The sequence below is a fragment of the Ambystoma mexicanum genome, chromosome 13 (genome assembly GCF_040938575.1).
Source record: "Ambystoma mexicanum isolate Mex_15411 chromosome 13, UKY_AmexF1_1, whole genome shotgun sequence".
In the NCBI taxonomy this organism is placed as follows: domain Eukaryota; kingdom Metazoa; phylum Chordata; class Amphibia; order Caudata; family Ambystomatidae; genus Ambystoma; species Ambystoma mexicanum.
This window is the reverse complement of record NC_090938.1, coordinates 311,746,182-311,772,572: the sequence shown is the minus strand read 5'-3', so window position 1 is coordinate 311,772,572 and position 26,391 is coordinate 311,746,182. Positions and strand designations below refer to the sequence as shown.

The following is a 26,391-nucleotide window of genomic DNA, read 5'->3' as shown; positions in this document are numbered from 1 at the left end:
TGTACATTGGGATTGCATCTCCTTAAATTATCCCTCTGCCGTCTGCATACCCAAGCCCTGATTCTCAAGGATAGCTATTTTCCCTTCCAGTACTTCCAGGTCTTCCCTCAACTTCCTGTGTACATCCTCTGCACCAGTCATAACTTCTCCTGTAATCACCACTTTCAGGGCTTCTCATATTATCCCCCCAACTATTCACGTCCCCTACGTTGTCATCCAGGTATATGACCAATATTGCTTTAAGTTCTTCCCTAAAGAGGAGGTCAGACAGAACTACTGCAGGCATTCGCCAAGTAGGGATGGGAGGTCTAGGCGTACAGTTATTCCATGTGACCATCACGGGGGAATGCTCGGACATCATCCAACCTGCATATTCTGCATCAATCATTTCAGCGAGCTGTCCCACTCCTACAAATATGTAGTTGATTCTAGTGTGGAGCCTGTGCGGTGATGAGTAAAATGAATATCCCCCAACGCCTGGGTGTATTTCCCTCCAGACATCTGCCAGCTCTAAGTCAGAGACCACTTCATTTAGGGCAGTCGTAGCAGGGTGTTGGCCACTTCTGAGTACTCCGCCAGCCGCCTTGTGTTCTCTCATCCGTGTCCATCCCATGCAAAACAACTGCAGTAGTAAAGGGTGGCATGTTTTTCCCCACACCAATCTCCTCGTACATACGAGTTGTGTTACAAACCCCTTGCCATACAGTGGATACAACAAACAAAATAATGGACCCCTAAACGTGGGGTAAAAACAGTGCCCAACAGAGTAACTCAGTTCAGACATCCCAGCACCCTCCAAGCACGCCAGAGTAATCCGGTACCAGGTTATAGTGACAATTCGAAGCACACTGTCCATCCGGTCAGGGGTAGTCCAAGTACCACCCAGTGGGCGACATTGCCAGCCCCCACTAATGCCAGTTTAGCATAACGGTAAACACTGCAATAAATGCAAAGTCATGTTAGTGTGTCCATCAACCCAATATCCTCTTTATCTTATTCCTGCAGCAAATATACATTCTGCGGGCGCCCAGCTTCGCATCCTCACTACAATCTGCAAAGTCTCCTATGGGTTCTAAGGTATTATGCTCCATCCACATAGCCATGGCCTCTGTACTAAAAAAAAAAATAATAATAATAAATATAAAAAAAAGAAAAAAGGGCTTTGCGGCCTCACAGTACCTTTAGCCTTGCTGGATACAAAAGCATATACTTAAGTTCTAGTTGGCGAAGCTTTGCATGATACAAATGTATCTGCTGCTGTAGCAGAGGGGTGTAATCAGGATATATAGCGATGTTAAAGGTGTCCCTTTGCATTCGCCCCCCCCCACTCTTTAAAACTTGAGCATCACCTCCCGGTCTCTGAAATTCAATATTCGTGCAATAATGGGCCAGGGATATGATCCGGGCGGGGGGTCTCTTTTGAAGAGATTGGTGCGCTCGTTCTACTGCAAACCCCGGCGATAGTTTACCAGGGCCTGCTTACTGTAGCTGTACGTTTCCTTTGTAGGCTGTTGAGTCCTGTTCCTCATCACCTTCCGGAATCCCTAGTACTCGCACATTATTCCTACGGGTCCGTCCCTCCGAGTACTCTGCCCACCGTTCCAGTTGAGCATTCCTAGACTGCAGCGTCTATCCGGGAAACTAGGTCGTCCGTGGTGGGGGCAGTTTTTTTTTTTTTTTAGCAACAATTCTGCTGTCTCTCTCTCTCTCTCTCTGGCAAGGATCGCACATCCTGGTGGAGGAGTTGCACGTCCACTTCTACAGCTTCTATTTTTATTCTTGAGCGAGGATCTCAGGGCTGCAATTTCTGCCAGTACTTTGTCTTCCTGTAAGTCCACCTGCGACTCCTGGGCCCCAACCTGTGTTTCCTCTGTGGCGGGGTTGGGTGCCTGTGGTTTCCATTGGTTGGCAAAGGATTCCATAATAGAGCCTTTGTGTTTATTATTAGTTGGAAACATGGCAATGGGTGCCCAGCAATGAAGGGACACAGCACCTCCAGCAGTACAATATAGTAGTGCACGTATGGGTGCAGTGCAGCAACAGTTTAGGTGACTGAGTAACTTAGTCTGTAGCCAAATGTGAAGCAACCAGGAGTGCAGGTCTCAATCCCAGGAGCGTATCGCCAATCTCCTGGTGAACTTCTGTTATGCACTGAGTGACCACCCCCCCCACCCCTCCCCCAACACATCAGGGCACCATTGCACCTTTACGCAATCAGGGCCGTCTCTTTGCAAGCCACCTATTAGCTACCATAGGTAACAGCACCAGGGAGATGGGAAAACGTGCCAAAGGTGTCAATGGAGGTACGCCACATTATAAATTTCAATGCAGTGCCAAAGGTCAGTTCCAAATGTGATCAGGTTGACTGCCTGGTGTGTTGTTGTACTTAATCGGTGGAGTCTGTGTCCCACATCAGTCACTCTGAGGGAGGGCACTTTATTTGCGTATGGAGGGCAGTAGGAACCTCTTCTAAGGCAGTGTGCTCATGGCCTACAGTTATCAGCTGTCTCTACAGCTCTTGCCACACCCTGCACAAGCCCTGTATCATCCCTGTCACCAATTTTCACACAAGTACCTTCACCTCCTTTTCCAGCAGTCTGGGTTCATTCCGCCCAGCACGCTGTTCTGGCTCTCAGGTCCCCAGCGCTGTCACTCCTAGAACGGATCAGGAGGGGGGTAGCACAGCTGTCTTCCACTCGTTCCCCATTGGTCCGCGTCCTCGGCTGTGGCTCAACACCAGCATCAGTTCTCGGGCAACCCGTCGTGCACCGCCCAAGCCAGGTTCACCCCAGCAATCACACCGAAAGCCTCCTGTCCGGCTGTGGCAGCCGGGGTAGCTGTTCATTCTCTCTCATTAGCGAAACCCAGCCGCCATCTTGGGTCTGCGTCCTCAAGGTCCTTTCACCTCGTTCCGTTTCCAAGCTCCGATTTTCGTCAGACAAACTTTCAACGGTTCGTCTAGGCTGTGATACAATGCAGGTCGTCTTTGGAGTCATCCAAATCGCAGCGTGTTACAGCATATAGGATCTTATATAGGATATTAGTGGGAGCCCATACAATTCACGTCCTCAATGCATGCGTCTTGACCATGTTCCCTAGCCAGGTGATGCATAAGGGCTATGGAGTCTGAACCCACCACAAATATTGCTGGAAAAAGCACTGATGTAAACCTCAGCAGCAAGTAACTGATGTTCTTAACCAGTTGTCGAAAAAGGTAAAAATGATGTTTACTATGGTACTTTGTTCTATCGATCCCCTCTATCATGAACGTTCCCACAACAGCTGGTCACTCGTGGCTCATGCCTCCAGCCAAAACTAAAAAGACCTAAATCTTTGCCTTTCAGAAAAAAATTGCCACAATAAATTGTTAACCTTTCTTTAAGGTACTGTTGATTAACACAAAATACTAGGTTCATTTTGGGACACAGAATAGGTACATTGAGAAAGTGTACAGCAACAATGGGACACCACAAACAAAAAGGTATTTCATATTATGTTCAGGTGGTGCTTTGAGGGTAAACTCACAGTCCATACCAACCAGTGAGCTCACCTGGCCTTTACAACATTTCAAATGTTACCTTGACAGAGATTCTAGTTTTAGCCTTGATCCAACCAGCAGGACAAAAAAGGCCTTGGGCTAGACCACTTTCCCAACTTACAAGAGCAGAGAGCGGCCATGAGTGATGTTGCAACTATCCTTCGCAGTGGACTGGCATTTGGTCAATACGCAGAACGTGCAAAGGAGATGAAGACCAAAGGATTATCCAGATTGCCATTTGTGCCTTCTGCTTACATGCAGACCATTCAGATGTTATCAAGTTTCACCCTTAACTTCTCAAACCCCATTTCTCATTGTGTTACAGTCATCAAACAGAATAGGGGCAAATTGCAAGAGCTGCACGTCTTAGGAGAACACCCTGGAGCAAGAGCTAGTGTTCGTAGTATGCATCTGAGCTAGAGCAAAGCAGGATAAACTGCACCTGCAGCAGCAGCCTGCAGCTTCTTTACATTGAAATGACAGCTCACCTGGTACAACTCCATTGGTTGCTATGGCACTCATGGAAATGGCCGTGAGCAGCGTCTGGAAAGAAGAGGACAGCATGATTAAATTAAACTGATGCCCCAGCAACAGCCCATGCCACATGAGAATTCTGCAGCACTGGGGTAATATTACTCTCAACTTACTAATGAGTCCAATCAAAGCAGCACAACACTTTTTGCAACTGACACTTTTTATTAATAGCATGCAGTAAAACAGGGAGAATATTGAAGTGTATTCCATTGTCCCTGCAGGACATCTAATAGAAATGATGGGCTGTGTATTTTCCACATTTAATTTCTCAATCCTATGTCCACACTTACACAACAGCAGCAGATGAACACTATGATGAAAGCCTGCAACACTCCTGCTGTTCCGACCACCCAGGTAAGACGTAGGAAGAGGATGACTCCAAAAATGTTCTGTAGACAAGGGAGGTATACACCCATAAATGTTCCCATTCTCGGAGTCTGCAGGAGGAGAGATATTAAATGGCTGTCAAACTCTTTAGAGAGGAACAATACCTTCAATCTAAAAAAGGAAAACCTAGTTGCCTGTAACACTTCTTGCATGTGTATTTTCCTCATATGTTTACTCTGCAGAATATTTTGCATGGGAAGGAAGAAGCAACAGTAGTGTAAATACATTACTTACCTGTAACAGTAGTTATGCACCATGACCTCAGTTAAAAATTCAAATTATACATAACATTTACTGCTTGGATACAGACATTCCTCTTTAAGAAGAAAATTAAAACTGAAAACAGACATTAACCTTGTAATGTCTATAATGAGATGCCAATAAGTCGACCGGCCTCCCACAATATCCATTAGAGAAAGAACCATCTTTAGAGTTTATTTTCTTTGCCTGTCTGAATAAGGAATTGTGTTAAATATTATCCTTTAGTCACATATTCACAGATTTGAAGCCATAAAACTGTTAAATGTAATTAGTATAATTATTTTAGTGTGGATCTGTTCTAGACTCTCATACTTAATGTTAGGCTTCATCATTTAAGACTTCAATTCCTTAGGGGTGTTGCCAGGAAACCGAGCTGCTTGGATGTGATCCGGCTTAGCGCCTCGTAGACCCAATGATACTGGAAATGACCCTTCCGCTGTAGATACTTAACAGAGGATACAGAGGAACCGGGTGGCATGCTAACCTCTGGGGCACTATATTGTGGTGGTGAGGAAGGCTGGTACATCGGAATAAGGGAGACATGAACGTGGAGAGGAGGTACTCTCCCCCCTGCACGGAAGGGCTGATGTATGATAAGATATGGCATTTATAACGTGCCTATACACAAGTGTTTCAAGGCGCGACAAGGCAAAGGAGGTGAAACAGAGGGAGGACAGAAAACAATGATCTTACTAAGCCTAGTGACATTGAGATCGCGCAAGTGCAGGGAAGCAGGGAGGGGAGAAGTGCAGGGGAGGATGGCGGGAGGATGGACAAGTGCAGGACAAGGAATCAACACAAGTAGTGCACCCAACAGGTGGCAAGCGCGGTTGTTAGAAGTGCAGACAAAAGGTGTCTAATAAGTGCAGGAAAGGGGACTGTAGGGTAACAGATATAGACCACAAGTGCAGGGGGTGCCAGGAGGTAGTGCGGGTATGTAGCTGGACAGGCAAGGGACCTTGGCCTGAATTCAGAGGGTAGCCAGGTAACCAGTGCATGTATCAGACAGGAGATCAGCAGGAGAGAGGAAGAGAGAAGGCAGAATCAAAGAGGAAGGTCTTGTGGTGCTTCCGGAACCAGAGATGGTTCTGCTCGAGTTTCAGAGAGGCAGGGAGGCTGTTCCAGACGGAGGCACCAGCCGAAGAAAGATCTGCCCCCAACTCGTTGCTTGGAGAAGCGACTGACCCTCAGGAAGTTGGCGGTGGAGGACCGAAGAGCTCGAGTAGGAAGATATTTCCATAGAGAGTTGGAGGTATTGCGCTCCCAGGCCCCAGAAAGCCTTGTGGACAATGCAGAGGGTCTTGAACGTGATCCCTGCCGCCACTGGGAGCCAATGGAGAGATTTCAGAGCTGGAGAGATACGATCCTTGGCCTTGAGGCCAAGGATAAGTCTCGCAGTCCTGTTCTGGATGAGTTGAGGAGGACGGAGAGTAGAAGCAGGCAGATTCAGAAAAAGGCTGTTGCATTAGTCCAGCCTAGAGAGAACCAGAGCTCTAGAGATAGTGAGCTTCTGGGGGGAAGTGAGGAAAGGAAGAATACCTCTGAGGGGGTGTAGCTGGTAGTTTGACTTCTTAAGAGATGTCAGATGTGAGGAGAAAAGCAGAGTGTGGAGTCGAAGATGACACCGAGGTTCTTAGCCTCACAGAAGGGAGCAGGAAGAGGGCCCAGAGTCGGCGGCCATAGAGCGACAGGAAAGAAAGGTGCTGGTGAGCCGATGAGGAGGATCTCAGTCTTACTGGCATTAAGGCAGAGATAATTGGCGGCACACCACTCTTGGATTGTGGACAGACAATCCGGGATGAGTTAGTCAGAAGACTCGGTAGAGGGGAGCCTGAAAGTGAGTGTCATCCGCATAGTACTGGAAGTTAGGGCAGAGAGCAGCTATGCGGTGGGCGACAGGAGCCAGGTATTGGTTGAACAGCCAAGGAGAAAAATCAGATCCCTGGGGAACACAACGGGTAGAGAGATAGAGTAAAAGAAGGATCCAAGTTGGGAAGGTCGGTCAGAAAGAAAGGAGGTCAGCCAGGCCCGGGCCTGATCAGTGATACCCAGGTTATCACTGAGCCGGTTGAGCAGGATGGCATGGTTGACAGTATCAAAACCAGAAGAGAGATCGAGTAGGAGGTGGACAGAAGGGTTGTTATTATCAAGGTATGAGGAGGTCTTTACGGATGTTCAGGAGAGCAGTTTTCATGCTTCTGTCCGCTCTAAAGCCAGAATGATGGTCATGGAGACAACCAACAGATTCAGTGTCAAGGTCAAGCCTGGAGATGGTCCGCTTTTCCAAGAGTTTGCCCAGAAAAAGAGTAATGGAGATCGGGCGATAGGTGGACAGGAGGGGTCGGTTGAGGGTTTCTTAAAAGGTGGGTGCACAAGAGTGCTTTGGGGGGAGCAAGGGGGAAGGGTCCCGAGGCAAACAAGTGGTTGTAGAAGTCAGCCAAGGCTGGAGCGAGGGTGTCAATGTGGTCGTTGATGGTTTTGGATGAACAGGGAAGAACCTGTTTTGACGAGACTTTCATAGATCAGACTTGTCTAGAAACCTCTTCAGGGGTGAACAGAGGAAAGGAAGAGAAGGGAGGAGAGGCAGCCGCAGGAAGGTCAGAGGTAGAGGAGAAAGTAGAGGAAGGAGGAGCAGAGGAGAGGGTGGAAAGGATGTCCTGGGTTTTTGAGATAAAATGTGAAGCCAAAGCCATGCAGAGGGCCTGGGAGGGGACATGAGATGCAGAGACTGCAGCAGGATTGGCCATCTCCTTGCAGATTTTTAAAGAGTTCGGCCAAGTTGTTAGATGCCGCAGAGACACAGGCTTGGATGTGAGCTCTCCTCTTAGCGTGGACAGAGAGTCGGTACTGCCTTTGGGGCAGCGGCAGACAAGTTTGTCACAGTTTGTACAAGATGCCCACCATTTCCTCTCAGCCACCCTACACTTGCGTTTAAGGGTGACGGGGTCTGAGTCGTACCAAGAGTTGCACTTGGCTTTGGGCTTCAAGCAGATCCTAATGACAGGGGCAAGTACATCAAGATTGTCAGGGATAGAAGAATGGAAGTTTTAAAGGGCCATGTCAGGATGCAAGTCAGCCAGAGGTGCAGGAGGGGGAGAGAAAGTGGCAGCAAAAGCCTCAGCTGACACACGCTTCATGGGTCGGATGACCGTGAAAGGGGGATGGCAGTGCAGGGGTTGGCTCGGCGTGCAGGGGAGAGGGAGAGAGGGGGAGAGAGCGGGAGAGAGGGGGAGAGAGAGGGAGAGAGAGGGAGAGAGGGAGAGAGAGGGAGAGAGAGGGAGAGAGAGGGAGGGAGAGGGAGGGAGAGAGAGTCGGAGAGAGAGAGAGAGACAAAGTGGTCACTCCAGGCGAGAGGAACGGCAAGAGGGTTAGAGAGGGGGAGGTCTGAACATTCAGGGTGTGCCCTGCAGAGTGAGTCAGGCGAGAGGGAAGAAGAGAGAGAGAGAGAAAGAATCACAGAGGTTGCGAAAGAGTCCAGAGGGGGGACAGGAAGCATCCAGGTGTATGTTGAGGTCTCTGAGGAGGAGGAGTTGAGTGGTCGAGGCCAGGAGGAGGAGGAGAGGTCCGCCCACTCGGAGAGGAAGGAGGTTACCTGACCAGGTGGCCGGTAGATAGTAGCCACAGTGAGAACGGCCAGGAGAGAGGGAGAGCTTGCAGACCAGGCATTCAAAGGAGGAGTAGATCTGCATAGGAATGCTAGAGGCAGGGATCCACTCAGGTATCAAGGTCATACCCCCACCTGGACGGTTGGATATGGGCGTGGACAGGATCTTGTAGCCATCAGGGAGGAGAGTGTCAAAACTTGTGACAGATCTGGCCATGAACCATGTACGTCTCAGTCAAATTTGGCCGACGTCCCGGAACAGGTCCAGATTATTGGCTGGGAAGCGGCCTGAAAGGATGCGCTGCCAACGATCTGAGCAGACGACATGAAGCTGGGCCAGGAGGAGAGAAGGGGAAGGTATGCTAGTGCTCAGCAGATTGCATTGAGGCAACCGATGTGGATGGTGGGTTGCTTCTTGGGAACAGGCTCCTGGGAGAGGGACAGTGAGGAGCCCACACATCACTGTAGGCATTGGTGGCATACCCTGGTGTTACTGACCTGTAAAGACTAGAACGCTGACATCTGAAGGGGAAACTGGTCACTGGCAGCTGCCACAATTATAGCCATGCTCAGTACATTGTGCCTGCATCATAAACCGACCAAGATGAACAAGTTCACACAGAGCAACCCCCCACATAAACAATCCCCTCCTCCCACGAGGGTGGACTTGGAAGTCTCAGACACAATGCGGGCGAACCAAAGCGACGACCCAGATGAGGGTGTACTGGAGACGATTGCGGCACAGAAGAGAGGGGAGGTTGGATGTGTCACTATGACAGGACCTGCTCAACCTCTCATAAGGTGATGCTCAACCTCTCATAAGGTGAATGATCACGATACTTGTATTGCCAAAACATCTGGTGCAATGGCCACCCTACTGGAACAGATGAAAGAGCTCCAGGAACACATGAGAACCCTGGTTAACAGGCTGGAGGATGTTGAGAGCAGGGCGAGGCTCAATAATATAAGCATTGTTGGCCTACAGGAGGGCGAGGATGTGGTTGCAGAAGCAAGGAGTAGACATTGGCCTGCATAATAGCTCAGAGGGGAATTTTGATGAGGAACTTCGGAAAAGGGGAAGGAGGACCGGGTTGACTACTCTACAGTGGTATCAAGGGATTGGTTGTGCGAAGGAGGATGCCGCAGCTGGTGAGGAATCCTATGAGAGGGCAGGAAACCAGGGACAAGTACATCCCGACGAGGGCTCTAAGACCTTCGTGAACACAGATAGTAAACAACAGAAGTGCGTCTTTGTCTTGGGCAGAAACAACTGCAATGGAGAGACATACCAGAAACTAGTTGCTGATTTGGACACATGGTGAATACAGCAGAGAAAGAGTTTGGTACTCACAGTCAACTGGGACTTGTTTGTACTTGCGTATGCAAGGAAGGCATGGTTTCAACAGTAAGACAGACAAGTGACCACAGTTCAAGGGTGTTTATTGAACTTTTGCAAGGGTGTGAAAAACGCCTATCTAAACCTAAATCTACAGATGGGAGCAAGCTACTACCATCAAATAATAATAATAATAATAATGCAGTCCTAGTGGAGTCTTGTCAAAATAAAATGTCCTATACTAAAAAACCTAATGCCAATCCTTACTGCTAATTTACAAATAGTGTGGAGTAGTGTTCATGAAAAAGGAGATATGTCAGGATGTTGGGGCCGTTGCCTCCCTTTTCTGTGTTTTCAGCACGGGCAAGGCGATTCACATTGAGCAAATCACATACTCTGGTTTCTGAGGCATGAGGCTACAGTTCCATTACCAGTATCAGGACCTTCTATGTCCAAGTCTCCCTACTTCTAAAAAACTCTCTTGATTCAGAGGGCCTGATGTACAAAAACAAGATGCAAAAGTTATTTTCTTTTTACAAGTATTCATTTTGGGTATTCAGCCTGGATCCCCCTCTTCCGGGCTCATATCCCTTTCTTTAACCCAATTAGTCTGCCTCAGCCGGGCTCGGACCAATTGCAGTATACATTAAACCATCAAAGACTTTTGAATGTGAATGGGGTTTAGCTTGACCCGTTGCAGGACCACTTCGATCTCAAGATTCCCTTTTCTCACACTTCGCATCAGTTGGATACCTAACAGAGATTTTCAAATGAGCACCCAGGTGGCGCCGGACCACTGTCTACGGTATCTTTTCTTGGCCTCCCAAAGTTCAGTCACTCCTTTGGTTTCCAATTGTATTCACTTCGCTCATCACATACGTCTCACACACTGATCGCTTTAGATATCTTCATACAATGTTGCCGCTTGCAACCTTGGTTCAAAACAGGCTGGTTTGGTATCAGTCTCTGACTCACCGGCTGTAATGTCTTTACTGACGCTGCTTTGTTGTAGGAGCCCAGGACAGTAACACAGCGACAATCACTCCTCCCTGCCGTAGTTATCGATGCAGGAGAGTCCAGGCTATCACTAACACACTGTGCAGGTTTGATCAACTTTAGTTCCTGGTCTTAGGTTTCTTACTTTCCAAGGTTCACGAACGTAACGGTCGTTAAAGGTCAAGGGCAATTCCCTCCTTGCAACCCTCTCTGGTCTCGCCATCTTTGTCCTCGTATTAAACTGTCATCTTAAACCTGCTGTTTCCTTGTGTGTTTTGCCTTGCTACGAGTGTGCTTTCGTGTTCCGCTTTTTATCCGTGAGGGGAAGTGTGATGGAAGTCAGGTGAGTGTAATGATCAGTAATTGCTCGACCTTTCCTGAACACATTGTATTGGAACATGTCAGGTATACGGCTCTGGTCTTAGTCTATTGCTCACAGTGAGCTGTCCGTGAGAAAGTGTTTGTGTGAGGAAAGAAGGGGTGGGGGGGGGGGGAGTTTGAGTACCTAGGTATCCTGCCTGGTAGGATGGGGAAAAGGTGTTACAGGGAAGGGGATACCACGTCTCACCATCCGGTATGCCACTTCCACTCCCTGAAGACCCCTCATCCAGGTGATCCTCCTGCACTGGTCCACCCCCAGGAACTGGATCCAAATGAGATTGCTGTGTCCTGGCCACCTAAATGACAGATCCCCACGGACTAGCGGGTGAGACACCTTCAGGTTACTGACACTTATCTTGAACGCTGCACGGCCCACGGGTCGTCCCTGATCAGTGGGGTAGGATACCAGACTGGCATACTAGTCTGTCAGATGGTGGACACCCCCTGCTCCAAACTCTGTGTGCTAATGGGCCCTTTCTTTAACATGCCTGGGGCCTCGCGGACGGCTGTTTGCTGTCAAGAAATGTATTATTTAGTTATGGTTACTAAGGTTTGGTTATGGTTTTGCATGGGGTTGGGAGGCAAATGTGGGAGGTACTGGGGAAGAAAGGTATATGGCCACAGAGACCTGATTAAATACATATACTGGAAGGGCAATTCTACTCTCCATACTGGATTGATGGTTTCCAACACTGACATGATCGGGACTTCTGATTGCAATGGCAGGAATGATTAAATGTGTATCGTGGAATATATGCGTGCTGAGCAATTTTGTTAAAAGATGTAGAGTCAGAGAGCACCTGAAGGACAGGCGTTAGCATAGCGTTAATACAGGAAAGACATCGGCCCCCTGATAAACTTAGCGCTTTGCTTAAAGAAATGGGAGGACAAGGCTGTGGGGGTCCTGTTATTCAGCATACGCTAGGGTAGTGATGATTTGGATGGTGGAGGCTGTTCCAATCTCAGGTAAGGAGGTGCAGCAAAATAATGAGGGATATGTGATGGTGGTGGGCTCTCTGGAGGGTAGGAAATATGTCTCATGAATACTTACACGCCTAACAGACAAGTGTATTCTTCCATGGGATTTTGAGTAAAAGGGGTATATACCAACAGGCCATTTGGCTTTGGGGCAGTGACTAATGACGTCCTGGACCCGGTCTAGGATAGATCTGTTGCGACAGGGGTGAATTCCAGGGCATCTCAGTCCCTAAGCGATAGCTGAGGTGACTTTGGGTTACTCGACATGTGGAGAGTGAGAAATCAATATGAGAGGAACTATTCCTTTTACTCAGCTCAGCATGTGGTGTACACAACAATAGATCATTTCTTTACGACTACAGAGCACATTCACATGGAGTGGGACATGTTGACGTAATGAGGGTGTTTGCTTGTCAAGTACATATGGTGTGCGGACCTCTCTGCAAAGATCACTTGAGGACACAGAAAGGTCTATAAAAAATGAATGCAGAGTAGGGTTCTGATAGGAAAGGAGATTGAACTTGTGCAATAAGGGTGAAATGTATGGAGGACTGGGCGGTGCTAGAGATTAATAGATCGGCCTTCTCTCAGCCCAGCACAGGCGGCCAGACTGGACAAACCTATCACCTCCCTGGAAACAGAGAATGTTGTGCGAAGTCTGTCACATGGGAAGACTCTGGGGCCGGATGGTCTGACTTTGAAATTTGATAAAGCATATAGTAATACGCTGGGGACCAGACTTCTGGATATTTTCCAGCATGCCTGTGAGGTGGGCATTTTACCCCAATCACTTCTCCAGTCTTAACTAGTGCTGACACTCCTCGATCTTTTAACTTTCTTCCTCCAGGGAGAGTCGCCTCTCGACTCGTCGGTCAAAGGTTTTTTGGTAGGGGTAGATGGAGATTTTTGGGGGTTTCTACCTACCACTAATTTCCCATTTCGCTCCTTCAGGGCCTTTCCGGTCATAGACTGACACTTGGAGCAGGCTGGGATCTTATTCTCCACCCCGAGACACCATAGACATACGGTGTGGATCGGTCAACGACATTTTCGAATCACAATCTCGATACTTTTTGAACCTGGTCTTCGGGGTAGTTGGCGACGAAGAAGATCTATCGTGAAGTAACAAATGAAGCGCACCGTATTTCTCGAAGCAATAGCTTACGCTGAAAAACGGAACTGATGCCTTCGATAACATCCCCAAGACGAAGGCCCTTGAGGGACAACGAGTCGACAGCATCTATGCACAGCGCCCTCTGACGAATTTCTTTTTATCCGAAGCAGCTGAAGCTGGATATCGAATATCAAAGATGAGGAATACGTGGGAGGACACAATCCATTCGAAATTACAGTTCTGTACTGTGTTAAACTTGTACCTGTATCACTACAACACTACGTTCACAAAGTGTCTGAGAATAATTTCACTTAAAGGGAAATTGATGTAATTCTATTGTGGCGAGTTTGGACCTTGCTCTTGATTGCATTACCTCTAAGGGTTTTTTAACCGATCTTTGAAAATTTGGGTTGGGCGATTTCCACTGTGTGCACCCCTTTGAGGGGGAGGGCCTATGAAGGTGTTCTTGGAATCCTCCTATCTGCGCCACACAACTTAAACAACCTCCTAACATTCACAAATTTAGCCAGTGGACTTTTGTCAGAGAACCAATAAGGGACACTGATCTTTAGCAACAAACCAATTGCCATTCTGCCCCAATGTGGTGACTTCATTTGAAGCAGCTTAAGCAGTCAAGAAAGCGTTCACACTGAGCAACTACAAGCAGGCAATCTCAGAATGTCTCACATATCCACTATATAGGGACAGTTCTTGCAGTTTAAAACTCAGTATAAGCATTGATCTCTGTTAGCTAAAAGTGTAATTTAATCTGCATCAGTTCTTACACTAACAATCATAACAAGTCACAAGGGTGATCTAGATTTCTTTAATACCATTTGTTTGTATTTTCTTGTTATGCCATTATAGTTCAATAGTCATTTGCTCCATTATAGTTTCCATATTTGTTCCATTATGGTTCAATGTTCACATTTCCAGTCTGATAGCTGCTGTTATATCCACTTAAGTAAAATTCTTAACCTCTTAAGTACAGCTCTCAAACTCATCCATGCTGATAACTGCTAAGATCTAGTCTTGACTGATTTCCATTCGCAATTTCTTTTTAATTAGATACAGTTCTTATCTCTCAATTTTCTTAATGTTCACATGAGTACAATTCTTAAACTCTGAAGTTCAGTTATTAACCTCTACATGCCTTTCACCACTCTGTCTCCAGTGGAACTTCTAGTGAATTGGACAACCTCCTGTTTAGGTTTTCGTTGTTAGCCAATTACTGGCAAATTGTATTTCCATTTTTCATAAGGTTGCCATGGAATAAAAAAATTGAAATAGATTCAAATATGTTAAAAAAAAATTAAAGTTCTTTATTCTATACAGTGTGATTTTTATATATGACACATTAAGATTGGTTAATAAAATGACTCACCCTTGTGTTCTAAGGTCGAGCTACTTTAGTTGTTTCCTCTTCAATTTTCACCTATTTGTTGGGGATTATCTGTTGGTAATAAATGTACTTCTTATTCCAGCTATCACTTTGTAATTGTGCCCGTGTTTGAACTATGGATGCATGTGCTCACATTTGCTCAGATACAGAAAGTAGTTTACCTTTTGTTTCAAAAATGCCGCTGGATTCACTTGTCCGGTGATTGAAATGCTGATCCACCAAAAGGGTCATCATTTCAAAATGGCTGCTTTTTGTTGTTTAACACAATGATATCATCACACTAGTGTGCCCAATGATGTCATCGAATTTTGCGTTATCAATCAGCCATCCCGTTTTTGCCCCAACAGCAAATATGGTCCTATTTGCTAACCGATTTGTAGTAAGCAATTTGAGATCTACTCTTCAAGAATGATGTTGCAGTGTGTTATACCTCAGTTGCGTAGATAATGAGTTGGTATAAAGGGCCATTTTATTACATTGTTGCCATCTCATTACTTTGTAAGCATTATGTGTACGTTTATGAAAGTGACAGTTGTGGTTGATGACTTATGTGATATAATCTATGTATACAGTATAAGTAGGGTGTTAGAGTGTGTATCCTGTGGTACATTGGATTTCTGACCGTCCTTTCTTGTAGCAATATAAAAAGCACAAATGTTGAAATCTGATGATTAAAGATTCAAAATGAAAAGAGTCAGCAAATGATATATTCAAAATGAAAGAAAAGGGGGCGTGGCCAGCAGCGACATGGGAAAGACGTGAGGGGCGCCAGCTCCCGTGGCCGCAAAGCTCATCCTGCCTTAAAAGCCTGTTTTTGAATAAATAAAGTTGAACAAACAATCCTGTCAGGTGTGGGACACCCTCAAGCAGAAGAAGGGCGGAAAAACTAAGAAAAACAAGCCTGCACTCCAACGCCTGGGACACGGGGAGCTTTGCGCCCTTGCCGAGCAGCCCGCGCCAAAGATGGCTGCCCCCGTGTGAAATCAAATACACGGAGGCCGCGGTGTGAGATTGCGCTACGACGGCGCCCTGCTCTACACCTACCCGCCAAAATCAGCGGAGGGGGGGCGCGACCCCTGCGGAAGAGCGGGGTAAACATTTCATTGCGTGGTAGCCCAAAGTCCCATACCCACAAGAACAGTGAGCGGGCATACTGTGGGGGCACAAACAACGTAAACACACGCCGCACGTCGGGCTGGAGTTCGGGCGGTGGCACACCACTGCGGCCCGGAGCTGGCCCCCCCTAGGGTACTGTATCACTGCACACCACACTGGCCTGCCAAGGCAGCAGGAGGCTAGGAGAGGACGAATACCAGCGATGAAATACGGCAGGTGCAACCTGAGAGGCAGCCAGGGCGGCCCGGGATGCACTGGTGCAGATCTGGATGCAGGTGCCACAAAGCCCATAGTCTAAAGAGGCAGTGGGACAGAACCACGGTGTGAGTGTGTGCTCACAGCGCATATCACCGAATCATCACGGAGGGAACGCTGTGTGGAAACTGCAGCTACAAGGCACAACAGGAAGCATGGGGAAGGACAAAACCAAGAGGCTCCCCACGCAAAGCAGAATGGACCAATATACCATTCCCCCACCACAGGCTCCCGACCTTCCTTCAGCTGTCCCGGAGGAAGCAGAGCCCAACCACACAATCTCCCTGAGGGACGTCATGGCTGCCATAGCGGACTCCCGAACATCAATGGAACAAAAAATGGACGGGAGAAGCTTGGATGTATCCCTCCTCAGGCACGACCTTCAAAAACTAATGGCACGCACTGGTGAAGCCGAACAGCGCATCTCCAACACAGAGGATGGGGTACGTGACATGCAACAGCTTAGAAGCATCACATTGAAACTTAAAGTGCTGGAAGACCGAATTGAAGACGGGGAAGGATGATCTAGGCATAACAATGTGCGCATACTCGGCATACCCGAGAAAGCTGAAGGTGCCTGTATGGAGCTCTTCCTTGAACACTGGCTCGTCGACTTATTTGAACCGGACTCCTTTTCCAAGTTCTTCTCCATAGAGCGAGCACACAGAATGCCCACGGGAAGACCGATGCCGGGGGCACCTCCGCGCACAGCAATTGAAACATTTCTAAACTACAGGGACCGGGACACGCTACTGCAACACGCACGGGCCAAGGGCACGTTCACCTTTAATGGCTCAAAAATCGCTTTCTTTCCCAATTACACGAGGGAGGTGCAGAAAGTGAGGCAGTCCTTCTACCATCTTAAAAAGCAACTGCAATCAATGGGGGTCAAGTATGGGCTGCTCTTTCCCGCACAGCTTAAGATTTACCACAAAGGCACTACAGTCCACTTTAATGACCCCAAAGAAGCTTGGCGATGGGCTGAACACAGAGGGAGACTGGTCAACTGCTCATGGTAGCAAGGGGAGAAACAACAGACCGCCCCCTGACCGACAGCGAGCGCCCCGACAGCCACCGGCACAAGACCTGCCGGAAGACATTGGTAGATGACCCCTGCCTCCATCACTGATAACGCCCGAAACACAGCAGTGGGTACATACTGAATCACCCAACCATATGCCACTGTTAACGCTTACCTGTACTCTGCGGGGACGCCCTGGAGCTCTTGGTAAATCTCTCTCTCAGAAAGATGGCCAGTGATTTCTGTAGAAACAAACAGTAACTTCCCTTAGTAATGGACCCACTAGAATGTTCTACTGCCCTAGGACAATGTAGGACTGATTCTCAGATAGTTCTGTGAGCTCACCTGATTATTTATTTGAACTCTCCATCCTGTCTCTTCTGTACAGGGGTGCTAGTCCTGAAGAATGGTGATTTTAAATGGAGACAAGAATAATTAAATGGACAGACTATGACTCCTAACAGGGACTGGAAGGGAAAAACTACAGTTAGATGACTGGCAAGGAAAACCTAAGGTTCAAAAGAAATTTCCTGGGGCTCTATGCATATGACAGAAAATGTACCTTGGTTATTGCCCATAAATATATGAGCGAAGAAGGTACAATCTAACTACAGTAGTATGGTAGAAACATTCTGCATCAACACCTCATGAAATATAAGAAACTAACCATGGTAGAATGTGTGTATCCAATAATAACCTAATGAGGTACAGAAGTGCAGACCATTAATTGAGAGTTGCAAGTTACACGCACAACTAAAAACGGTCTAGTTTTGAACTACAAACTAAGCGCGAGTCTTCAGAAAGGCAGGCTTAATATAGGCAAACCAAGTAAAAGACTAGACCTGCAAGGTTAGTCTTTATTTGGCACAATCAGGCGGCCATTGAGTGAAACAGAAAGCCCTATTGGGTCGAATGGAATTTAAAAAGGTAACAGCCTGTCTCCCCTTCGTAACACCAATTACCCACCCAGATTAACCCTTAAATGTTTTCTTGTAATGAAACTTAACCTGCAAACTGGCCCGTGGTCGTGACAGCCACACACCATAACACCCAACACAAGGTAACACACTTCTTCAAGTTGCGGCCGCAGAGAAGACTCGCAACCTCACATCAAGGGCCCCCCCCCCCCCGAGGCACACTAGAGAATAGCATTAGCGGTGGCAACCCCTGGTCGTATATCGCTAGGGGGAACCACCTGTACCTAAGTTCAGTTAACTGCATGTAAGGTGTCCAGTTGACATCTTAAGTTCTCATGTTCGGGTGACCAATGCTTCTAGTTGGGAGGAGTACAGGGTGGGGGGTAGGGGGTTTGCTAAGTTCAGGACCAGTCAAGCACATAGCATACCAATACCAGGCAAGATGGCAATAACTCACGGGCATAAACTTGTCTGGCGCGTAACGCCGCCGACAGGAGCACACGCCTTTACAGCCACAGGTAAACATGGCATCACATAGCACCACCACCAACGTCTCCAGAACGCTCAGGCTCATGACATGGCATGTCCATGGCCTCGGCAACGCAGTCAAGCGCCGCTTGGTAGGGTAATTTCTAAACAGACATGCACCAGACATAGTGTTTTTGTCCAAGACCCACCTCGCGGGCACAGAATGTACCCTATTCAAACGTACAAACTATAGGTTAGCACTCCACGCAGGCTTCACTATGGGTTCAAGGGGCGTCATGATCCTGATCCACAAAAACCTCCCCTTCCACCTGAACACAGTGACCCAGGACACCAGTGGCAGATATGTATATGCGACAGGCACGCTATGGGACCAATCTATCGCAATACTAGCCACCTATGCACCGCCAACCCTGCTAGTGCCATTACTCACTGATATTGCCCCGCTGACCACAAAAGACATTTCTAACATCATGTTACTGGGGGGAGACTTCAATAGACAGTAGTCAGTCCCAGGGTATGGAGTCTAAGGTGGGGGGTCACTATGACACCCCAGTGTTACTGCACGGAGGGTGCTGTGTAACACACATACAAAAACATATGAGACCCTATGGAGTAAAAGACCCCATAGCCCATAAAACACATTAACATTCAAAGGAACACCATAAATCATGTCCAAGAGTGGGAGAAAAAGGGTCTCACTCTTGGCAGGAGAGAAAAACAAACTCCAGAAATCCAGCAAAGCTGCTGGGGGACTCACTAGGTTAGGAAATTCAGGTTTATAGACATCATTTTGAATACAAAAATCTCGAAAGTCAAAGTCGAAGAAAAAAGGCCAAAAAAAAAATGTCGAATTTTTTTATGACTTTTTTTTTTAGAAATGGGGGGGTTCCCTCTCCCAACCCCCCTTTTTTTTGTTTTTACCTATTTTTTTAGAGCCCAAAAAAATATGGAAAAAAAAAATAATTCGACATTTTTTTTTCGACATTTTTGATTCGACTTTGACATTCGAAATTTTTCATTCGATATTATGACTGGACACCGAAATTCAGCCTAAACAGAGAATTCTCCCTAACAGTACCGTTTGAGACACTACACTCGGAATTCTCCCTCCCAGTTACAGAAAGGTACCACTACACTTAACTGAAACATGCATGGAGCACCCACCGACAGATCACACGGGACATGCCGGAAAGCTCGCTGCTAGAGCGCAACTTGGTACTGGACCAGATAGAACGGAATGTCACCTCAACCTTGTACACAGTGATCACATCCTTTGCGACACCAGAATTTACCAGTCTGAAAGCCAAATGGGAACATGATGTGGGACCGCTGCAACCAGAAGACTGGGTTGAGGCCCTGATGTACGCTTGTGAGGTAACCATCTCCTCGCGGCTCAGACTGGTCCAACTCAAGATCCTGCACCGTAACTACTATCCAAGACTGGCACTCTTCCGTTGGGGTAGGACGTCGGACGCGCGATGTCTACGCTGCAAACGCGAGGAAGGTACTTTCTTCCATATGTTATGGGAATGCGACAACATTCAGCAGCTCTGGCGGAAATGCTGTGACAAACTGTCCGGTGTCACAGGCAAGACAATACAAAGGTGCCCAAAACAACAACTTCTAGGGATCTCAGAAGATGAAAGAGATCTGTCCCGTTACGAGAAATTGCTCTGGTCAACCTCAACAGCGGTACTCAGCCGGAACATTGCGCAATTGTGGGGGTCAGAGTGGACACCTAGCTATGACCAGTGGGTCACAGATGTGGACATTTGTGCTGCAATGGAACACCGGGTGTACGCGGCGAGGGGCTGCCCGCAAAAAGCGAACAAAATATGGCAAAGGTGGGAGAAGGCCAGCTAGGCACAAGACGCGGCGCCTCAGGTGGCAAGTATGAGGTGGGCTTCACGATGCCAAGCAAAGTGGGCCCGATACGAACAAACTGCTCCATGAGCTCCCTTGCCAAAAGCATGACGGTCCGATGGACTGAGGTCCCTGTTTTTTTTCCCCCTTTATTTATTTCTCGGATGTGATGATTCCCTATGTGTTTTCCGTTTTTCCCGGCCCTGTAAAGTAGAGGGTTAATTGTAATGTTGTATTTATGTTCAAAATGAATAAAATCTTTGATTAAATAAAAAAAATAAAACAAAATAAAAGAAAAAATGTTTCAACAAGAAAATATGTCTTTTTTTAAAAGAAAAAGCTTTGTTTGTGATAAAGTGAAGGACAATTATATTAGATATCTCACTAGTATGTCATCTGAATACTGTATATATTTGTTAGTGCATACTCAGAGAAAATTGTACATTTGTTTGTCTTGATTTAGACCGGATATACATGTGTCCATTATATTGATCCATTTTCCCACCTTCTGTCGTAGTAATAGTTCTCTGGCTCCACCCATGGGTGGTAGATACACTCTTTCAAGTCCAAAGAATTTTATTTCTGCTTATGGGTCATTGGGGTGTTCTGCATGAAATTGATTGGCCATCCGGTATTTTGAATCTTTATTCTTGATTGCTCTCAGATGTTCCATTATACTATGCTTGAGTGGGGGTATGCTGCTACCTATATAAGGAATACATTACTCACAGTAATCGTATTTCTGATGCTTGTATCTGCTTGGATTCACATGCTATTTATAGGCCGACATCTAGCTGAAGCTGAAGCATTAAATATTTTTTTTCGAAAAGGGACATCGACAGGACATGCTAGTAATACTATCCCTAGTGTGACGTCTTCTGTACCCATGGTCCTTCACGGGTCAAGGTCCCTCAGATTGTTTTGTTTCGACATGAGGTAGCATGAAGTGTAGCGTGAGTACAGATGAGGTAAAGCAGATGCGAGCAGATAAAGCCAGAGAAACATCTATGGACCTTCTACTCCACAGGGGAGGAAGGATGGGCGCATGTGAATCTTAGCAGATACAAGCATCAGAAATATGATTAGTGATGTATCCTTTCTGAGGCTTGTGGATCAGCTTGGATCACATGCTATGCATAGATTAGCAAGCAAGGTCTGAGAAGGTGGTGGGTTGTGAGAAGGTACAGGGGCAAATAGATGTTTTAGCACCACTTGTCCCACCTGTGAATCGGCTTTAGAATGTTTGTCAATGCAGTAGGGCTGAATAAAGGTATGAATAAAGTTCCATGTAGCTGCTTTGCGAATGGCGTCCAGGGGATGGGCACAGTAGCTCCTGTACCCCTGGTAGAGGGAGCTCTTGGCGTGAAAGGGAGAGTTTTGTTTGACAGAGTAGCAGAGTTATATGCACGTCCCATCGATCTGGAGATGGCGTTTTTTGAAACGTGATCGTCTTCCCTGCCCATAGCCATGGAGACAAAAAGCGGCTCTGTTTTTCTTAGCAGTCTTCTCTTGTTTACATGGTAAAGGACTGCCATCCTTACGTCTAGTGTATGGAGTTTTTTTCTCAGCTGAAAGGTTTCGAAAGAAAGTTGGAATTTGAATGGACTGGTTAATATGGAACTTAGATATGAACTTAGGTGAAAACCTTGGGTGTGTTCTTAGTACCAATCTGTCTTTGTGGATAATAAAGAAAGGGTCTTATACTGAAAGCTTCTAGTTCACCAACTACTTATGGAGGTGATAGCCACCAGAAAAGCCTGGATTTGTGCATAGGCTCTAAGGGGGAGGAGGGGTCCTATGAGCTATGCAATTAACACATTTAGGTCCCACCCTTGAGGCGAGTTATAAATGGGAGGGTAGAGTCTTTACTCCTTCCACGAATGCCTTAATGACCGGGACTTTCCACCAGGACATCTTACTTTGGGAAGTGGTGTACGCGGATAGAGCTTCTAGGTGAACCTTGATAGAGTTAAATACTAGCCCGAAGTCCAGTAATTGGAGCATGTAAAGAAGAATGTGTGATGGAGTACATTCAATTGGGTTTACATCTTTTGACTGGCACCATATTACAAATCCTTTCCATTGGTTAAAATAACAGTGTCTAGTATTTGGTTTTCATGCCTGCTTCAGGATCTCCATACACCTTAAGGTAGTTTTAGATGGTCAAATTCTATGACTTTAGAAGCCAAGCTGCCAAGTTGATAGATTGAGGGTGTGGGTGGAATGTTGTCCCCCGTGCTGTGTGAGCATGTTTTAGGGGCACATGAGTTGTATTGGATCACACATCGCCAGTTTGCGCAGATGTGGAAACCAAGGTTGTCTCGCCCACATTGGAGCAACTAGGATCAGTGTTACTTGTTCCTGGTGCATTTTGTTCACTAACCTGCTCAGTAGCCGTGTTGTAGGAAAAGCGTAGGCAAATATCCCTGACCAGTTCATCCACAGGGCGTTCCTTTTGGACCCGAGTTGGGAAAACCTGGATGCGAAGTCTGAGCATTGCGTGTTTTGGCTTGTGGCGAACAAGTCTGAAGGGGGATAACTCCATCAGGAGAAGATACCATCTATGATAATTTGTTGAGTTGCCACTCGTGCTCTTCAGGTAAAGGCTCTCTGCTTAATGAGTCTGCCAGAGAATTAAGTTCCCCTGGAACATGTTGCAATGGTACGAGCATGCCCCACTTAAGCGCCACTTCCAGATATTTTGTGCTATCCTAGACAGACTTGGAGAGTGTGCCCCCCCCTGCTTGTTTATGTAAAACATGGCAGTGGTGCTGTCCGTGAGGATTTGTACTGTCTGACCCGATAGGTGCACTTGCTTGGAAAGCTTGCAGGGCTTTGAGCACTGCTAGCAGCTCCAACAGGTTTATGACATTTTGGGCTGTGCTCCGAGTCAACAGCGAATGGCCTGTGTAGTAAAGGTAATGGGCTCCCCACCCTGTGAGAGATGTGTCCGTTGTGACAACCGATTGTATTGTAGGGTTGTGAAAAGGTTTTGCCTTCAACAGATTTTCCTTTGTCCACCAGCGTAGCACTTGAACTACGGTTAGCAAAACCAACACTAGATCGTCCCACTGAAAGCTTACCTGAGACCACTGTTTCGCTAACCACTCTGGCATGCACAACCTGTGCGTTTAGCACCAGGAAAATGCATGAAGCCATCATCCTGCGCAAACGCATTGCTTTGTATATGGTTTTTGGTGACCATCTAGATACGATGGTATTTGTAGCAGTATGTTTTGCACTTTTTCTTTTGACGGAAAGACTAGACCCTCTTATGTCTTTATGACAGCTCCTAAGAACGGTTTTGTTTTGCTTGGAACAAGACTTGATTTTTTCTCGTTGATTGGGAATCCCGATTGGAACAGGAGATTGATTCTTCTCTGGGTATTTTGCTTGCAAATTTGGGGAGAATCCTCTGTTACCAACCAGTCGTCCAGTCACTGCCACTACTGCTAGTACCTTGGTGAATACCCTTGGAGCGGAGGCTATGATGAAGGTTAGCACCTTGAATTGATAGTGTTGGTTCGCTATGTTGAAGCGCAAGAATCTTCTTTGCGCTGGGAAAATTGAAATTTGAAAGCATGCATCTTTCATATCCAAGGTTGCCATGTAGTCCTGCTGTTTTAGCAGAGGGATTACTTCCTGTAGCGTTGTCATGCAGAATTTTTGTGGCTTGACATAGGTGCTTGCAGGGCACAGGTCTAGGACAGGGGGCATTGCATAGATTTACTTTGGCACAAGGAAGTACATTGAATAAATACCCTTGTTTAGCTGGTTCGCCGGGACGATTTCTATGGAGTCCTTTAGTAGCAGTGCTTTGAATTCTTCCAACAGGATGTGTCGTTCTTCCTGTGAAGTCTGTCTTTCTCTTGGCATGTGGTTGATTTGAGTTTAAATTAGCTCTATGCAATACCCCCCTGCCGGCAGTGAAAAGTACCCACTGGTCCGAAGTGATCCTCTCCCATATGCGTGGGTAAAATGTGAAATACAACCTCCTACTGGAGTGGCTTGGGAGGGAACCTGTAGCGGCTGGTCATTGATTAGGAGGGGTTGAGGCCCCCTCGAGGAGGAGGATATGCCTCTACTCCTAGACCTTCATTGGCCTCTTTGAAAACCCTATTGGGAGGACTGCCATGTGGAGAACCCCAGGACGAACTTTGCCCACCTTGATAGTAATTAGAGGATCGCTGGGAGTTTTGTCCACTAAACCGTCGAGAGTTTGAGCTCCCTCTTTGCCCAAAAGGTTTGTTAGTGACCTGTCCCAGGGATTTGAGGCTAGAATCTTCCTCTTTCGCGTTTTTAAGAGCATCCTCCACTGCTTTGCCAAATAAAGCCTTGGGTTCAATGGGTATGTTTTAGAGTGTAGCCTGGGTTTCTAGTTTGAAGCCTGATTGACGGAGCTATGCGTGGTATTTGAATAGTATGCCTTATGCCACGATTCTTCCTGCGTTATCTGCTGTGTCCAGGTTCTTTTTAAGGATGCAGCTGGATACATGTTTCTCCTCAGCGATGGTAAATGAGAGCTGTGTCTTTAGCTGCTCTGGGACTGAGTCTATTTGTTGTTGCGATCTGATCCCACTTGTGGCAATTATAGCTGCCTAATAACGTTGTGTTATTAGCTATCCTTGTTTGATAGGCTGCCAGGGAAACTAACTTTCTGCCTACGGTGTATATTTGTTTACTCTCCTTGTCAGGAGGTGCTTAGTGGTGACTACTACAGAGTCTGGCTTTAGCTGCCCCCTAATGTATAAGTGGTCTGAGGGGGCTGGTCTGGATATCTTTTCGATGCGCGGGTTGACTGCCCGTGTCAAATTGGGTGTAAGCAGAGGGCTAAATACGTCTCTGCACTGATTGTAACAGGGGAATACATTGAGTTTCTGACTTTTAACCCCAAGGATGTCCTCCACAAAGTCTTTGCCGACTTGGGATTCTTGGGTGTCTATTTTGAGTGTTGTGCAGCTTTTAGGAGCAGGTCATACTGTAGTTGGTTATCTACTGGGGAGTCAGCCGGGTGGGTCGGAATAGTCAGGGGATTGGATGATGTTAACGTCCTCATCGTCGTCATAAAATTGGTCCAAGTCTCCTGTGTCCCCTTGGTCCTCTGGGGCGGTTATGAGCCAGGGTTCTGTGAGTCCCGAGTGCTATAATAATAAGTGTCCTAACACAGGTCCTGATGTGATGAGGTGGTAGCCTACGTGGTATCCAGGTGGGCTTTTTTGGTAGCGGGCTAAATGACAGCTACTCCGCTCTGTGGGGTCCCCTGAAGGTTGTGGAGGACTTCAGGGTGGTCGTCAAAGAAGTTTATAAAACTGGACAGTCTCCTCATGACCTTATCAAATTGTTCTGTGGTCCATTGGAAGGAGCATGGCAACACAGTGAGCAGGAGGAGCAGCTGGGGCAGGTGTAGGTGGAGGTTCAGGGACATGGGTCTTTTTATGGTTTATGGTTTTTCGACGTTCAGGCCTTTAGCAGAGTGCCAGGAACGTGTTTTTTAATTAACTCATAACATTTTGAGCTTTTCCTTGAGTCCGTCGAAGCCGTCTTTCGACGACCGGTAGTAGGATTTCCCAGATTTAGACGAGGTGTCAGAAACTGACTTTAATGTCTGTTTCAGGGATCTGTCATGTGGAGATCGTGACCGCGGTGGCCTTGAGGACAGGGAATGTTCAGACCTTCCCTTTGACAGGGCGTGTGGCTTATCGGCCGACAACGAGGTCGACTTTCGGCCATGGGGTATGTGCTTGGTATGATGCGACTTGGTAGTGCTTGAGCCATCAGGTGTCGTCCCGGTAGCAGATCCGCCGGCCCTATTGGGGTTGGGGGCTCGCACAGGGCAATCCGATGGACCCCGATCGCCCTCGGCGTCAATTAGGAGTTCAATGTCATCGCTGGAGTCTCCCTCAATGTCCATGGCAGCCTTGGCCTGCATGCTGTGGTGGGTCCAGTGCTTAGTCTTGCGGTTCTATAAAGTCTTTGGCCTGAACAGTTTGCAAGACTAGCACTGTTCTTCGGTGTGGTCCCCATGGAGCAAAAGTTGCACACTTGGTGCAAATCCTTCCAGGGGAACTTCCTGTTACAGGAAGGACTCAATTTAAAATGAGTGTTTTCCATGATGTATAAGATGGCAGCCTGGTGAAATAAATGAGAGTAAAGAGGAATATAAATTTTCTTACTGAGACTGGCATATGAACCTCCCCCC

General features: G+C 47.0%; 1 protein-coding gene across 3 annotated transcripts in view; it reads right to left on the bottom strand.

Moving 5' to 3' along the window:
• SLC12A6 (solute carrier family 12 member 6) overlaps positions 1-26,391 on the bottom strand; it is a 3,180,404-nt gene that overhangs the window by 2,375,283 nt on the left and 778,730 nt on the right. For all 3 annotated transcript variants that reach the window (XM_069633764.1, XM_069633765.1, XM_069633766.1), the window contains 2 exons: positions 4,363-4,509; positions 4,027-4,081 (listed from right to left, as the gene is read on the bottom strand). In XM_069633764.1, coding sequence (XP_069489865.1) covers positions 4,027-4,081; positions 4,363-4,509 — 202 coding nt within the window. The remainder of the gene's footprint in view (positions 1-4,026; positions 4,082-4,362; positions 4,510-26,391) is intronic.